We start from the raw sequence: 17510 nt of genomic DNA, 5'->3' as shown, positions 1-17510 counted from the left end.
GCACCCCAGCAGTTTTCAACACTGCTAATTCAATTCATGTTTGTTTCTATAGCGCTTTTACAATGTAGATTACGTCAAAGCAGCTTAACATAGAAGTTCTAGTAAATTGAAACCGTGTCAGTCTAGTTGAAGTTGCGTTTAATTCAGTTCGGTGTGGTTTAATTTCACTGCTGAAAGTCCAAACACTGAAGAGCAAATCCATTGATGTGAAGCTCCTCAATTCCCAAACCAAGCAAGCTAGTGGCGTTGAACAAACTTCACCAATTGACGAAAGGGAAGGAAAAAAACAGGCTCAGTTGGGCATGAACATTTCCCTTTTGGCCCCCAATCATAACTTTAAATTTATTGAAAAATTTTTTAATTTATTGAGCATAGGATAATCATGTAAAAAGGATTGATAATCATAATAATAAATTATATACCAAATAATTGATGATTCAACTTTAAAACCCCAAAAATTTTGTGAATTTATTCAATAAAAACATGTATGTACAGTTGAAGTCAGAATTATTAGCCCCCCTGTTTATTTTTCCCCCTAATTTCTGTCGGAGAGAAATTTTTTTAAACACTTTTCTAAACAAAATAGTTTTAATAATTCATCTCTAATAACTGATTTATTTCATCTTTGCCATTATGACTAAATTTTTTCAACTTAAATATAATTTTAAGTTATTGTAAAACGCTGGTTTGTTCTGAAGACAATCAGAAAATAAAGCGTCTGCTAAATGACTAAATGTAAATGTAAATTTGCTTAAATAGGGTAATAATTTTGTCTTTAAAATGGTTCATAAAAATTAAAAACTGCTTTTATTCTCGCCGAAATAAAACAAATAAGACTTTTTCCAGAAGAAAAAATATTATCAGACAAACTGTGAAAAAATCCTTGCTCTGTTCAACATTGTTTGGCAAATATTTAAAAAAGAAAAGAAAAATCAAAGGGGGGCTAATAATTCTGACTTCAACTGTATGTGTGTGTGTGTGTGTTGTCTGTATTTTATTATGTATATAAATAAATACATGCATGAATATATTTGAGAAAATGTTTATTTATATTTAGATATAACATATTTATGTAAATGAAACAAAATATATGGAAATTTAATTATCTCTGTAACAAAATGGTCAAGTCAAGTTGAGCTTTATTGTCATTCTGCTACATGTGTGGCGAAATGCAGGAACGAAATGTCGTGTCTCATTAGACAACGGTGCTACATAAATTGATCTTGAATACAAACACAACTTTGGACTTAAGAGCTATTAAAAAAAACTATGCATAACTAACATATAACATTCTTAACTTTACAAACAAGACAGGCTATACAAGTACAGGATATTGTGCAAGAGAAGTATTTAAGGTTGAATATTGAGCGAGAGTAAGGTTGAAGCAAGCAGCGCAACATGATTGTGGTACACTTATAGTAAAGATTGTTTTCTTTATTGAGTCCCTTGTAAGATGGAGTTTAGATAAAGTGTCAGGTACATAAGAGAGAACAGTGTTTCTACGGGTGGTTTGTCCAGACCACTCACCTGAATGAAGCACAAAGCTTCCAGGGGGTAAGAAGGGATTGAGAAAGTGTGCAAATACGCAGCCTGGTGCAAGAGTCAGAGATAAGGGGGTGTCTTTTCTAGAGGTGGTTTGTTAAGCCCACTCACCTGTATGGGAGATAATCAGGAATGCATGGGGAGGGTTAGGGTGGCGGGGTGGATGAGATTTCAGAGGTGGGTAAATTGACTGGAGTTGAGGGCTCTAACAGGGCTCTGTGGAAAGAAGCTGTTGAGTAGTGTAGCCGCGCAGGCTCTAATACTTCGAAAACTTGTGTTTAGTTTTGTTTCTAAAATAAATGTATATAATAGACTCACATATATTATAATTATTTATAAATTATATTCATGTTTTTATTTTAATTTATGATTTATTTTAATAAATTTTTTACTGTATTTTTGAACAAGGAAAAGTAGCCTTGCTAAACAAACTACCTTATTTTAAAACATTTTAAAAATTTAACCTGTTCCAGTTGAGTATTACTAATAAATTGAAGGAAATGTTAGAGGCAACTTCACTCATGAATATGATTCTGTGTCTCATGTAGGTTGGTTTTAAAGGCTTCCACATATCCAAAGAGAAGCAGTCGACTCTGGTGCCGTTCCGGCATGATGGTGCGGAGTATAACCTTGCGCACGGATCTGTGGTCATCGCCGCTGTCATCAGCTGCACCAATAACTGCAACCCGTCCGTCATGCTCGCTGCAGGTCAGACGTCAATACAACTGTGCACTGTGCATCTGATCTGCTATCAGCTGTTTGTACAGTGTTTTTTTTTTCATGCATCTCATGTGTTTGTCTGTGTTTTGTTCAGGTCTGCTAGCGAAGAAAGCTGTGGAGGCTGGGCTGACGGTAAAACCATACATCAGGACGAGCCTGGTGCCCGGCAGCGGAACAGTCACACATTACCTGAACACCAGCGGAGTCCTGCCCTTCCTCAAGAAACTCGGGTACTGCATATTCACACTCACATATGCTAAAGATATTATTAACAAAGGCTAAAATAAAAATGACTGCAATTAAAAAATATATTTGTTTTATTTCTTATTAATATATTTAACGGAATCTTTTTTTAACACAATTATTTTATTTATTATTGAAATGGAAAATATAAATATTATTTAACACACATATATATATATATATATATATATATATATATATATATATATATATATATATATATATATATATATATATATATATATATATATATATATATATAATTTAAACAAAATGTATTGAAATATTCTTAAATTAATTAAAAAACACTAATTGGAAGCAATAATTAAATTACATTTTCTAAATTCGGGCCATATATATGCACAGAAAATGGTTTGTATTCATATTATTAATGACTCCTAACTAAAATCTAAGTTATATTTGTTTGTTAAATTAAATAAATAGCAATAAGTACAATAGCAGAGGTAAATATTTTAAAAATATTTTTTATAAAAATTAAATAAAATCTTCATTTTAAAGTGATTTTAATTAAAATAAAATTTTTATTTTTAACAGTCTTTCTATTCTAGTTTTAGTCATTTTGCTAGTTTAACCAAACTAGTTTATTTAATTTAGTTTTTATTTAATTTATTTCATTTAGTACAGACAATATTTTATATATGTATATACACTACCGGTCAAACGTTTGGCATCAGTAGGAATTTTAAATGTTTTAAAATAAGCTTCTCCTGCTGCATTTATGTCATCAAAAATACAGTACATAGTGTAAAATTGTGAAATGTTACTTCACTATAAAATTACTGTTCGAAAGTAGTTTATAATTTTATTTAATCATTTATTCCAGTCATTTAAATGATGAATTTTCAGTTTCATTACTCCAGTCTTCAGTCACATAATGCTTCAGAAATCACTCTAATATTAATTATTATTATTGTTATTATTATTAATATTATTATTAATTGTAATAGTAATAAAAGCAATAATGACTGAAGTAATAATTCCATTTGAAACTACATACAATGAGAAAGCAGTTATTGAACATTTTAATAAATATTTAATAATTTAACATTTGTTTACATTTAATAAATGCCACCTTGATGAACAGAATAGTTTTCGGTAAAAAAAAAATGACCACAAACTTTTGGCCGTGTCTATACAAATTTGTCTGTATATGTGTGTATATACAGTTGAAGTCAGAATTACTAGCCCCCTTTGATTTTTTTTTTCTTTATTTAAATACTTCCCAAATGACTTTTTACAGAGCAAGGAAATTTTCACAGTTTGTCTGATAATTTTTTTCTTCTGGAGAAAGTCTTATTTGTTTTATTTCGGCTAGAATAAAAGCTGTTTTTTTATTTTTTATTGAAGGTCAAAATTATTAGCCCCTTTAAGCTATATATATATATTTCGATACTTTACAGAACAAACTATCGTTAGTTAACCTAATTAACCTAGTTAAGCCTTTAAAGTCACTTTAAGCTGTAAAGAAGTGTCTTGAAAAATATCTAGTAAAATATTATTTACTGTCATCATGGCAAAGATAAAATAGATCAGTTATTAGAATTGAGTTATTAAAACTATTATGTTTAGAAATGTGCTAAAAACATCTGCTGTCCGTTAAACAGAAATTAGGGAAAAGAAAAAGCAGGGGCTTATAATTCTTACTTCAACTGTACATAATACATATGTATATATACATAATTATTTTAAACACAATTAAAAATGATTTAAAAGAAATAAATACTCTTAAACTTTTAAAATACTATAAAAAAATATAAAGAATATTTTTTTTTGCGAAATAAAAAATATTTTTAAATTGGTAATAGTTTTGTTGCACATTACCACTAAATATAAAAACAAAATAGTAACATGTCTTTTGTTCATGTGTTTCAGTTTTGAGGTTGTAGGTTATGGATGTGCGACGTGTGTAGGAAACACAGCACCTTTACCTGAAAGTGTGGTGGACGCCGTCAAACAGGTGACACGGTTTAATCCATACACTTTCTCTCTCTCTCTATCCATTCCTTATCTGCTGTATATTAATCTTGTCTGCTCGTCTTCAGGGTGATTTGGTGGCGTGTGGCGTTCTGTCCGGAAACAGGCATTTAGAGGGACGCCTCTGCGACTGCGTGCGGGCCAATTATTTGGCCTCCCCTCCGCTAGTAGTCGCATACGCCATCGCAGGCACTGTCAGTATAAACCTGGAGACGGAGCCACTGGGAGTGAACGCAGACGGCAAAGACGTGTTTCTGTGTGATATCTGGCCGACCAAAGAGGAAGTGAACCACATAGAGGAGAACATCGTCATCGCCTCCATGTTCACCGAGCTGAGGAGCCGGATGGAGGTGAGCAGAGTTTCATTGCACGTATTAAACAGGAAAATACTTCAGTGTGATTCAATTTAGAAATCAAATGTTCTAGTTGTGTTTACATTGTCATTTAGCAGACGCTTTTGTCTAAAGGGATTTACAACTGGGAAGTCATTCAGCGATTCAACAAGGCAATACACACAAGATGTGCTAATTATACGAAGGAACAGTTAGCAGTCAGAGGATTAGGTGCTAGAGTAAGGAAGGTTTTTTGTTTGTTTGTTTGTTTACTTCTATATTATAGAGAAAAGTGTTTCTACAGGTGGTTTGTCAAGCCCACTGACCTGTGTGAGGCACACTCTGAATTGCAAAATGTTTTGAAGTTGTCAAAACATGATTTTGGTTAGTTACTGAGCGTGAATGGAAGTTCGAGACATTATATTAAACGGGAGATACGTCAGTGTGATTCATTTGATTCACTGAGTCCTGATTCATTAGGGATCAGATTTTCTAGTTGAGATTAAATTAGTCATTAAGCAGATGCTTTTATCCAAAGCGACATACAATTGAGAAGGAAGATAATTAGCACAAGAAGAGCTAATTATACAAAGGAACTGTTTGTGCTCAAATTAAGGAGAGAAAAGTCTCACAGGTGGTTTGTCAACTCCACTCACCTGTATGAGGCACACTCAGAATTGCATAATGCTTTGAAGTTATCAAACTGTTATTTTGATTAAACGCTGAAGTTTTTATCACTATTATCAGCGTTTACAGTATTATTATGCTGCAAAATTGAACATGTATAATAACCCAAATATATTAAGTGTTTTATGAATATGTTCAGAGTAAATAAATCAAATTGCAAAAGAATGATAAAGTTTCATTAGTAAATGTTAGCTAATGGATTAAGTCAGAAATATCCATAGTTATACTATAATAATATATAGTAATAACATCATTTTGAATTGTTATTAACAAATAAAACTATTACAATTTTAATTAATGTTTTTTTTTTAGTTATTGACTTGAGTTAAATTAACTGATGTTTAAAGGAGCTTTACTGTACGAACAACAGGTCGATAAATAGTCACCGAATTTTCAGTGTCGTGGGCCAGATAAACGTGGATATTCTTAAAAGGTGCTCTAAAAGTTTAAATGCTAAGTAATTAATCACTGTATTTTGAAGTGACCATGATATCAATATTGCGCACGTTCATTATCACGATTTATTGAATATCATATGGCATCTGTCTAATTAATTTGAATCATGCGTTTACTCCGGCTGATTTGCAGTGGTGGAAAGAGTACTGAAAAATCTTACTTACGTAAAAGTACCATTACTTGCCTTAAAATGTAGTGTAAGTAGAGTAAAAGTATCTGTTGTAAATATTACTCAAAGTAGGAGTAAAAAGTAGCCATTTCAAAGGTACTCAAGAGTAGTGAGTAGTGAGTGTTATGCTTTTAAAAGCTGATGCGTTTACATGTAATTTGTGCATGTGTGTGTAAACGTAACATTCTGTAGTGCATCAAGTTATTGCCCAGCAGGCAGACAACATCATAAGACATTAACATTAGGTTGGATTGTCTAGCCAGCTTCTAAGGACAACGTTATTTGTTCAATAACAACATCAACTGACATTGATACTTGGTTGACTTTCGGTTGTGTTGGAAAGTGACCAAAATCCAATGTCAAGCAAACATCTAACGTCATTTTGGCATCACATGCTGACACTTCCATGATTTTCATGGAAAAACAAAATGCAACATCCCCATGACACTGGGGTAACACTGCCTGCTGGATGTTTAAGGCCATTTTGATTATCATACAGTAAACATCTGTCATCTTCTCATCAGTGACATGCATCTTAACAGTCTCTGGGTCAGTGCATGTAAAGATTTTGGACATCTTTTATTCTTGTGAGATTTGATTGGACAGGAATCACAGGATTGATTTTTCTAATCCCCATAGACAAAAAAAAATAAAGTAGTGACTGAAGGTTGAAAAAAAGTAGTGCACTAAAAATGTCAAAGGGTGCTTAAATGTTGCTTTCACATCTGTAGTTCGCTTCATTTGGTCCGGACCAAGGGTAATAATTGATACATTGTTGCATTTTCTGCCGTCTGTGGGTCGTTTTCACACCACACTGCTGGCTTTGGTCTGAACCAGTTGAAACGAACCAAAATGCAGTCATCTGACAAAATCCACATCTCTCATTGGCCAGATGTTGTTGAACATATTACCTAAACTGCTTATTGATTGGTCAGAATTCATGTGCGGGAAAATGCCAGTGAGTTCCCGCAGGTAAACAAAACCTTTTTCTCTGGAGGGACGACTGCGCTGGCTGATTGTATCCCTGCTTTAGACAAACTATACATTACGAAAGTGAAGCGCGGCCGCGGCTGGAAAACAGTGTTTAATGCATCGCTCGTCACTTCAGGAGGAGCCGTGAATTAATTTAACTAAACTGCGACATGATCATCTTGCGGAAATATTACCAACGATCCATCAGGTAATGTTTTCCCCTCTCTCTCACTCTCTCTGTTGGTAAAGCGCTGTCAACAAATATTTTTCCTCCATATTCCATAATGCACAGCGCATCGGCCTACGGCAGCTGAATTAGTCCAAAACGCGCAGTACTTTTTGCGGTTGGACCTGTTTTCTCACCACAAACGAACCTCTTCAAGCAGGTCTCGGTATGCTTATTTGGTCCGCTTTTGGTGTGCACTCGAGTAGGATTGCTGCATTCTCACCTGCCCAAACGAACCGTACCAAAAGGGGAAACAAACTCTAGTGCAAACTAAATAAGGCAGGTGTGAAGGCACCCAAAGGAAAGTAAAAGTACACATTGATAAAACTACTTACTAAATTACAATTCCTGAGAAAACTACTCAATTACAGTAATTTGAGTATTTGTAATTAGTTACTTTACACCACTCTTGATTTGTGTGATTGTCTGCAGAAAGGAAGTTCGTTCTGGAATAATTTAGAGTCTGCTGAATCTGCACTCTTTCCGTGGGATCCCAAATCCACCTACATACGCTGTCCGTCCTTCTTCAGCAAAATGGTGAGTGTCATGATTTACTTTTGGAGAATATATTAACATTTTGATTATAATTTTAGTGCACTTTCGCAATATTTGTTGTTTAAAATATTTGTTTGTTTTTTTGTTGTTTTTTTTTTCATTTCAGTTTAACTTTTTGTAATTTTATGTATATATTAATTTATTACTTTTTAAATTATTACGTTTTAATGCTTCTGTTTAGCTCAATTGTTTATTTCAGTAATTCTTAGTCATTCATTTTATGCATTGTTTTTATTTAATTTATATTTTTCATCTTTTTGCTTTTTAAAGCGTTTCTTTTTAACTTAGTTTTAGTTTAGTTAATCTTATTTCAGGTAGTTGCTAAGGCAGAATTTCCCATTTTTATGTTTTATGTTTTTTTTTGTTTTTGTTTTTGCTTAATTTAAAATTAATCATTCCATTTTATTTTTGATTCAGTATTTTTCCCCCCAACCTTTTGTTCAAAAGCAAACCTCCACAAGCATAATTTTGTTCCTTTTTATATGATTTTGACATTAACACAGCCCATATTTCTTTTTTTAATCTCAGTCTAAAGAGGTGTGCTCTCCTCAGTCCATTGACGGCGCATATCCGCTCCTCTTTCTGGGTGATAAAGTAACAACCGATCACATTTCTCCAGCTGGAAGCATCGCACGAGTCAGTGCTGCCGCCAAATACCTGCAGAGCAAACGGTGAGCGCGTTCACATCACATCATGCTCTGTTTCTTCCCCAAAGTACATCTTTAAACTCGTAATAGACTTGCTGGAAGAGTGTCAGAACTTTGGTTCATTAAAATCATTGATTCATTCATTAGAGTTGATTCTTTTGAACAATTCATTTCAATCGAGACATCGTTCAGTGTTTCTGGAGCTCCTGCATTGCATTTTAGATTATATTTTGTTACTGTGTTGTTAAATATTAATGATAATGATCATTTAAATGGTAAGTTGAGTTTCTTTCTTACTATGTTTGTCTCAGTCTGACCCCTCGTGAGTTCAATTCTTACGGCGCACGCAGAGGAAATGATGCCGTGATGACTCGAGGAACGTTTGCCAGCATAAAGCTTCAAAACCGCCTCATCGGGAAAACCGGACCCAAAACACTGCACATTCCTACAGGACAGACGGTCAGTGGCTAGAGCAAGCCAGACTCAACACAGTTCATTCTAGAGTTACAAAATGAATCATTTACAGTTGTGATGTTGATTCTAAATAGTAGCAGATTTCTTAATTGTTTGACAATCTCTGCTTATTAAACAGATTCAGCCTTTTCAAGTCATTTCAACCAGTATTATTATAATTCAAAACTGTTATTTGTTGCAACCATTCAAATTGGCACATAAGTAGTGGGATAATGGTTTATTGTAGGTTAAAATATTGATGTCTAGCAATCAAAATAATAGTTTGGAAGCAGCTTGGCACGGTTGTAGGATTACAGTGTTACACTAAAATGAAAAATAAAAATTTGTTTCTGAATAATTGATTAAATTATAATTGATTAATTTATCCATTTAATCTGAAAAATATTTCATTTCTTCATTTATTTTCCTTTGGCTTGGTCCTTTATTTATCAGGGATCGCCACAGCAGAATGAACCACCAACTATTCCAGCATATGTTTTACTCAGTTAATGCCCTTCAAGCTGCAACGCAGTATTGGGAAGCACCCATACACTCCCACATTCACACACACACTCATACACTATGGCCAATTTCAAGAGTTCACACTCAGCTGATGATTGATAATAAAGCGTTTGGCATGCCCGGTAGAGAGCCCTGAGCTCATAAGATCCTCAAGCCTGGGGCTCCCTCCCGTTAGCAGGGCAAGTAGGGAGTTTGAGCTTAGGTAGATCTTAATGAACTCCCCCGACTTATTTCTGGCTAATGACAGATAAGGGATTGCTAAATAGAGATACACGGCTTACTAGGAGTGGACTATGAAGCTATGATGCATTTTTTTGGACTGTGGGAGAAAGCCAGGTAACCCAGGGTCAGAACACGCAAGCACAGGGAGAACAAGCAAACTCAGCACAGAAATGTTGACTGGTTTAGTTGGGACTTTGAGCTGTGACATTCTTGCTGTGAGGCAACAGTGCTAACCACTGGGCTGCTGTGTTGCCCTATCTAGAAAAGAGGGGGGGAGTAGGGGTGGGAGGTACACCTGTAGCGCATGAGTTTAGACTGTGGGGGAAACCGGAGCACCTGGAGCAAACACACCAACACGGGGAGAACATGCAAACTCCACACAGAAATGCCAACTGACCCAACCGGGACTCAAACCAACAACCTTCTTGCTGTGAGGCAATGGTGCTAACCACTGAGCCATCGTGCTGCCCCATAATTAAATTATAATTGACTAAATAATTGTAATTATAATATATTATAATTGATCAAAACAAATTGAATCTCTATTTAAACAAAATATCTGGGTTCTCAGTTTCTCCAGAATTATGCTGCTCTAATTCCCTCGGACTGGAAATTCAGGCCAGGGTTGTATACATATATTAATTTCCTCCTGCTTAGTCTGCTTAGTTAGGAATGAAGGGTCAAGCATGATAGCAATAATTCTTTCCTCTTGATCATTTATATCTAATCTCCCAAGTTAAAGAAATAAGTTAAATTTTGCAATATGGGAATGCTTGGGGCAGGGGTGTTCAAACTCTGTGCTGGAGGGCTGGTGAACTGGAGAGTTTAGCTCCAACCCTAATCAAACACACCTGAACGAGCTAATCAAGCTCTTACTAGATTTACTAGAAACTTCCTGGCAGGTGTGTTGAAGCAAGTTGGAGCTAAACTCAGCAGGACACCGACCCCCCAGGGGCCTCCTCCAGGGGTATTTAAAAAAAAACCTTTTATAATGTAAATGTCAAGCTTTTTTTGTAACAAAGAAATGATTCTTGTTACTGATAAGAATTAGTATTTAATAAATACTGTGGAACTCTTCATGACACTTATTCATTTGTATAACTTTATTGACAATTAAACTGTAAAAATATATCATCACAGTGTCACAGTTTGATATACAGTTGAAGTCAGAATTATTAGCCCTCCTGAATTATTTATTTTCCCAATTTCTGTTTTAATGGAAAGATTTTTTTCAACACATTTCTAAACATAATAGTTTTAATAACTCATTTCTAATAACTGATTTATTTTATTTTTACCATGATGACAGTAAATAATATTTTAGATATATTCAAGACACTTCTATACAGCTTAAAGTGACATTTAAAGGCTTAACTAGGGTAATTAGGCAAGTTGGGGTTATTAGGCTAGTTATTGTACAACAGTGGTTTGTTCTGTAGACTATAGAAACCAATATTGCTGAAGGAGGCTAATAATATTGAATAATATGATTATAGAAAAATTTCAAACTGTTTTTATTCTAGACAAAATAAAACAAAAGACTTTCTCCAGAAGAAAAAATATTATAGGAAATACTGTGAAAATTTCCTTGCTCTGTTAAACATCATTTGGGAAATATTTAAAAAAGAAAAAAAATCCCAGGAGAGTGAATAATGTTGACTTTAACTGTGTGTTTTCCCACTGCAGCTGGATGTGTTTGAAGCTGCTGAGCGCTATCAAAGAGACGGAGTTCCTCTCATCATCCTGGCTGGAAAGGAGTACGGCTCAGGCAGCTCACGGGACTGGGCTGCCAAAGGACCTTATTTACTGGTAGGAGACGTATAAACCTTGAAATCAAAAAGTATTGAGCTGCGATTCACTCACTACTCAACACACTGACTGTCTTTGTTGTGTTTCTCAGGGCGTGCGTGCGGTGATAGCTGAGAGCTTTGAAAAGATTCATAGGAATCATTTGGTGGGGATGGGAATCGCTCCTCTTCAGTTTTTGCCAGGACAGAATGCAGACTCACTGGAGCTGTGTGGAAAAGAGCGATTCACCATCGACATCCCAGAGGAGCTCACGGCCAGACAGCAGATCACTGTACAGGTAGATGTCCCCGCCAACTGCACAAAACAACAGCATGACTAGTGTAGTCTGATTCATGATCCTTATGAACAGGTTCTGTGTTAAACTGATTCACATACAAATGACTCTCATGAGCCATTTCTTTATAGTGAACAATAAACATACAGCATAACCAGTGCACTTTGATTTACAAACAAGTGACTCTTATGAACCAGTTCTTTAAGTATTTTAAATAATGGTTTGTTACAATTTGTGTAACACCATTGTTAACAAATGACTTTTATGAACTTTTTATTTTTAATGAATCAAAACAAATGACTTTTATAAATCAATTAAATCTTATGAATGTTTTTACTGCATCAGAAACAACACAATTCATGTTGTCTGAGATACAAATTACACTTACAAATTCCTTTTTTTGTAGTCTTTGTACTCATTGTAGTCCAATTTTCAAACAAATGACTCACAAAAACAGGTTCTTTTAGGCGAAACACAAATGTACAGTGCATCCAAATGTAAACCAAATCAAACAAATGACTCTCATGAACAGGTTCTTTTTAGCAGAACATAAATACAGTGCATCCGAATGAAAACCAAATCAAACAACTATTGTGAACCAGATATTTAAGTGAATCAGAAACAACACGAAATGTATTGTATTCCCACTCTCAAACTAATGACTTGTATGAACAGGTTCTTTTTAGCGAATCAGAAATATACAGTGCATCCAAATGTAAACCAAATCAAGGAAATGTCTCTCATGAACCAGTTCATTTAGTGAATCAGAAACAACACAAAACCATTGTAGTCCAAAACTTAAACAAATGACTCGCATGAACAGGTTCTTTTTAGTGAATCAGAAATTTACAGCACCTCTACTTTCAAACTCTTAAACTAATTGACTCGCATGAACAGGTTCTTTTTAGCGAAACATAAATACAGTGCATCCAAATTAAAACCAACTTAAACAACTCTTGTGAACAAATTTTTTTAGTGAATCAAAAACATAAGTCTCAAACAAATAACTCACATGAACAGGTTCTTTTTAGTGAAAAAATATACAGTGCCTTCAATTGTAAACCTAATCAAACGACTCTCATAAAGCAGCTATTTTAGTGAATCAAAAACAACACAAAACCATTGTAGTCCAAATCTCAAACAAATGACTCACATGAACAGGTTCTTTTTAGTGAATCAGCAATATATGGTGCTTCCAAATGTAAACTAAATCAAACGAATGACTCACTTGAACAGGTTCTTTTTAGTGAATCAAAAATATATGGTGCCTCCAAATGTAAACCAAATCAAACAAATGACTCACTTGAACAGGTTCTTTTTGTTGAATCAGTTATATACGGTGCTTCCAAATGTAAACCAAATCAAACAAATGGCTCACTTGAACAGGTTCTTTTTAGTGAATCAGAAATATACGGTGCTTCCAAATGTAAACCAAATCAAACAAATGACTCACTTGAACAGGTTCTTTTTAGTGAATCAAAAATATACTGGGTCACCAAATGTAAACTAAATCAAACAAACGACTCTCCTGAGCCAGTTCTTTTAGCGAATCAGAACCATAATACAGTTGTTGTAGTCCAGTTCTCAAACAAATGACTCGCATGAACAGGTTCTTTTTAGCTAATTAGAAATGTACAGTGGATCCAAATGTAAACCAAATCGGACAACTCTTGTAAACCAATTCTTTTAGTGAATCAAAAACAAACAATCATTGTAGGTCAAATCTCAGACTAATGACTCACAGGAACGATTCTTTTTAATGATTTAAAACATGCAGCATCTCCACAAATGACTCTTATGAACTGATTCTGTTTCTTTTTTTCTCTCCAGACGAGCACTGGGAAGAGTTTCATGGTCACGGCTCTCTTCGAGAACGACATGGATGTGGAGTTTTTCCGACACGGAGGCATCCTGAAGTATGTGGCTCGCTCTCTGCTGCCGTAAAGCATAATCACATGGACCTCTGAACACCACAGCGCCACCTAGAGGCTTTCAAGAGGCCTTAAAAACTGAACGCTGTGCCTCTCGTTTGCCCAATCCTCCAGAGGATGTCATTATTTTGCACTTAAAGACAACAAATGTCCGACGTTTCTCTCCAAATGATCCTCTCCACACTCGGACGGCCGGTTTTAGGGTCTGGGTGTGGAGATTGAGTTTGGGAGGTTTGATTTGGGCATTTTGTATTGCAGTGCCTGCGACGTGTCAAAAAAACTGTTCTGAGCTTTTCCGGTGCGAAGAACGGAACCGACGGAGGCTCCGCTCTTCCTTCATGGTGCTGATTTGATGAAGCATTCAAAGCTTTTTCTGCTCTGGTTTGTGTATGAACGTCCACATGTTGCCGTCACGGTGAAAAATAAATCAAAAACGCGCACTCTTAGTTCAATCCGATCCTGTAGAATATCAGTTTATTTATTATGATCGTCCATTTCATGTCTTCTCCTATTAGGCACGTGACTGAAGAAGTAAAGGAAGTCGCATGTTTAACATCCGACAGAGACCGAGATGTGTTTTTTAGCTCGACACATGTCAAATACGAGCAAATTTCTGAGGTGAACGATGGCTGGCTGTGATACTTTCGCTGTGCTGTTGCCTTGTTCAGCTTCAGTCTTTGTGTTTCTGTATGTGAAGACCGTATTCAGCTCCTCGGCACAGGGGTGAAAGATCCAGTAGGTAAATAAAACTTTGTTTTCTTGGATTATGCTGTTATTGTAAATAATTTTTAATAAATGACGAGATCAGCATGTTGAGTTGGTCTGTTTTTATTTTATTTTATTTATAATGCTAAAGGCTGTCACTCTGTATCTTAAATAACCTAATTTAATCCCTGAATTTGGGAAATCATTTAAAAGTTTTCATTTCCGTTACATTTTAAGAATCAATTTTGGATTTAGAATATATTTGAGGTGTCTAAAATGTGTACAGTCATGGCCAAAAGTTTTAGGAATTACATAAATCTTGGAATTTGGAAAAGTTGCTGCTTACGTTTTATGATAGCAATTTGCATATACTCCAGGATGTTGAAGAGTGATCAGATGAATTGCATGGTCCTTCCTTCTTTGCCATGAAAATTAACTGAATCCTGATTAACACTTTCCACTGCATTTCCTTGCTGTCATTAAAGGACCTGCTGAGACCATTTCAGTAATCGTCTTGTTAAGTCAGGTGAGAATGTTGACAAGCACAAGTCTGGAGATCATTATGTCAGGCTGATTTGGTTAGGCTGCGGTCACACTAGAGTTTGTGTGCGAAATTCTGTCGTACGGCTCTGCGAAAAGGGGCGGGGTTAAACAAGATGATTAGACATTTAAAAAGCGAGCGATTGACGAGATGTCATGTTTTGATCCTCGATTGGTCTCAAGCAGTCAAGTGATGTGATTTCGCAGGTCAGAGTTCACCGAGCTTGCACCGCAGCAACCTGCGAAACTTGACGCATGACCCTGCATTTCCAGTCTGACACATTCGGGTGCGTATGAATGGCAGTCTATAGAAAGAAAAGCCCAGTGTGACCGCAGCTTTAGAATGGCAGACTTGACATGTTAAAAGGAGGGTGATGCTTGAAATCATTGTTCTTCCATTGCAGGGGTGTCCAAACTCAGTTCTGGTGGGCCGGTGTACTTCATATTTCAGTTCCATCCCGATTAAATACATCAGAACAAGCTAACAAGCTCTTACTAGGTATACTAGGAACATTCAAGGAGGTGTGTTGAAGGAAGTTGGAACTAAACTATGCAGGACACCGGCCTTCTAGTACTGAGTTTGGATACCCCTGTTCCATTGTTAACCATTAAACCTGCAAAGGAACGTGTGCAGCTGTCATTGCATAAAAATGGCTTCACAGGCAAGGATATTGTGGCTACTAAGATTGCACCTAAAGGGAACACCAAACTTGCTCCAGGAGGTCCGGTGTCCTGCAGATTTTAGCTCCAACCCTCATTAAAAACACCTGAACCAGCTAATCAAGGTCTTACTAGGTTAACTTGAAACACTCAGGCTGGTGTGTTGAGGCAAGTTGGAGCTAAACCCTGCAGGGCACCAGACCTCCAGGAACGAGATTGATGACCCTTCATAGATAGAATCATCAGGAACTTAAAGAAAAGAGGTTCAATTCTTGTTAAGAAGGCTTAAGGGCGTCCAAGAGCGTCCAGCAAGCGCCAGGATCGTCTCCTAAAGAGGATTCAGCTGTGGGATCGGAGTGCCAGCAGTGCAGAACTTGCTCAGAAATGGCAGCAGGCAGGTGTGAGCGCATCGGCAAGCACAGTGAGGTGAAGACTTGGAAGATGACCTGGTGTCTAGAAGGGCAGCAAAGAAGCCAGCATCAGAAAAAAAAGCATCAGGGACAGATTGATCTTCTGCAAAAAGTTTGGCGAATGGACTGCTGAGGACTAGGGCAAGTCATATTCTCCGTTGAAGCCCCTTTACGATTGTTTGGGGCATCTGGAAAAACGCTTGTCCGGAATAGAAAAGGTAAGCGCTACCATCAGTCCTGTGTCATGCCAACAGTAAAGCATCCTGAGACCATTCATGTGTGTGGTTACTTTTCTTCCAAGGGAGTGGGCTCACTCAGAATTTTGCCCAAAAACAGCCATGAATAAAGAATTGTACCAAAACACCCTCCAATAGCAACTTCTTCCAACAATCCAACAACAGTTTGGTGAAGAACAATGCATTTTCCAGCATGATGGAGCACCGTGCCATAAGGCTAAAGTGATATCTAAGGGGCTCGGGGACCAAAACGTTGAAATTTTAGGTTCACGTCCTGGAAACTCCCCAGATCACAATATCATTGAGATCTTGTTGTCAATCCTCAAGAGGCGGGTGGACAAACAAAAATCCACTAATTTTAACAAACTCCAAGAAGTGATTATGAAAGAATGGGCTGCCATCAGTCAGGATTTGGCCCAGAATTTGATTGAGAGCATGCCCAGTTGAATTGCAGAGGTCCTGAGAAAAAAGGGCCAACACTACAAATACTGCATAAATGTCATGTAATTGTCGATAAAAGCCTTTGAAACGCAAGAAGTGCTTGTAATTATATTTCATTACATCACAGAAACAACTGAAACAAAGATCTAAAAGCAGTTTAGCAGCAAACATGAAAACTAATATTTGTATCATTTTCAAAACTTTGGCCACAACTGTATGCGGGTTGAATTATAAATATTAAGCATTTAATTCTGAAATTATTTTAAATGTATTGTCAATCTTGGTTAGTGTAAAATAGTTTAAAAATGTTGTGATAAAATACATGACAATGCACCTTCCCTTACACTAGGGGCGCTGTGAAGCTGAGGAAGTTGTTTCTGCATGATGTAGAACATTTTCAAGCTAGCTCACCCACTCTTACACATTAAAAGCGCATGAAAGCAGGCAGTTGTGAGAGATTTTTCTCATTAGTCTCTTTTGGTCTGGTAAACTTAAACAATAAAAGCTGGTAAAGGCTCAATTTTAAAACAGGTTTCATATTTCACCAATAGATTTGTATACTTAGGATGTCTACAAGTAGATATTCATATATCAATTCAATTCATCATAATTTCTGTAGCACTTTTACAATGTAGATTGTCAAAGCAGCTTAACATAGAAGTTCTGGTAAATTGAAACTGTGTCGGTCCAGTTGAAGATCAGTTTAGTTCAGTTCATTTATTTATTTTTTGACATAATCCCTTTATTAATCTGAGGTTGCCAC

General features: G+C 36.0%; 1 protein-coding gene across 2 annotated transcripts in view; it reads left to right on the top strand.

Annotated features, from left to right (window-relative positions):
* The window catches only part of ireb2 (iron-responsive element binding protein 2), a 33960-nt gene extending 19395 nt beyond the window's left edge, over window positions 1–14565 (top strand). Inside the window, exons 12-21 of one of the 2 annotated variants that reach the window (XM_005162972.5) lie at window positions 2091–2250; window positions 2357–2492; window positions 4399–4483; window positions 4569–4850; window positions 7775–7879; window positions 8426–8568; window positions 8856–9003; window positions 11428–11550; window positions 11642–11827; window positions 13655–14565. In XM_005162972.5, coding sequence (XP_005163029.2) covers window positions 2091–2250; window positions 2357–2492; window positions 4399–4483; window positions 4569–4850; window positions 7775–7879; window positions 8426–8568; window positions 8856–9003; window positions 11428–11550; window positions 11642–11827; window positions 13655–13768 — 1482 coding nt within the window. In that variant the 3' untranslated portion in view covers window positions 13769–14565. Of the gene's footprint in view, window positions 321–514; window positions 916–2090; window positions 2251–2356; window positions 2493–4398; window positions 4484–4568; window positions 4851–7774; window positions 7880–8425; window positions 8569–8855; window positions 9004–11427; window positions 11551–11641; window positions 11828–13654 lie in introns of those variants that run through there. The other variant, XR_012400189.1, reaches the window with a different exon arrangement.
* The last annotated feature ends 2945 nt before the right edge of the window (window positions 14566–17510 follow it).

This window comes from Danio rerio, chromosome 25 (genome assembly GCF_049306965.1).
Source record: "Danio rerio strain Tuebingen ecotype United States chromosome 25, GRCz12tu, whole genome shotgun sequence".
In the NCBI taxonomy this organism is placed as follows: Eukaryota; Metazoa; Chordata; class Actinopteri; order Cypriniformes; family Danionidae; genus Danio; species Danio rerio.
Note: the sequence above shows the minus strand (reverse complement) of the source record. Positions and strands in the feature narration are given on the sequence as shown.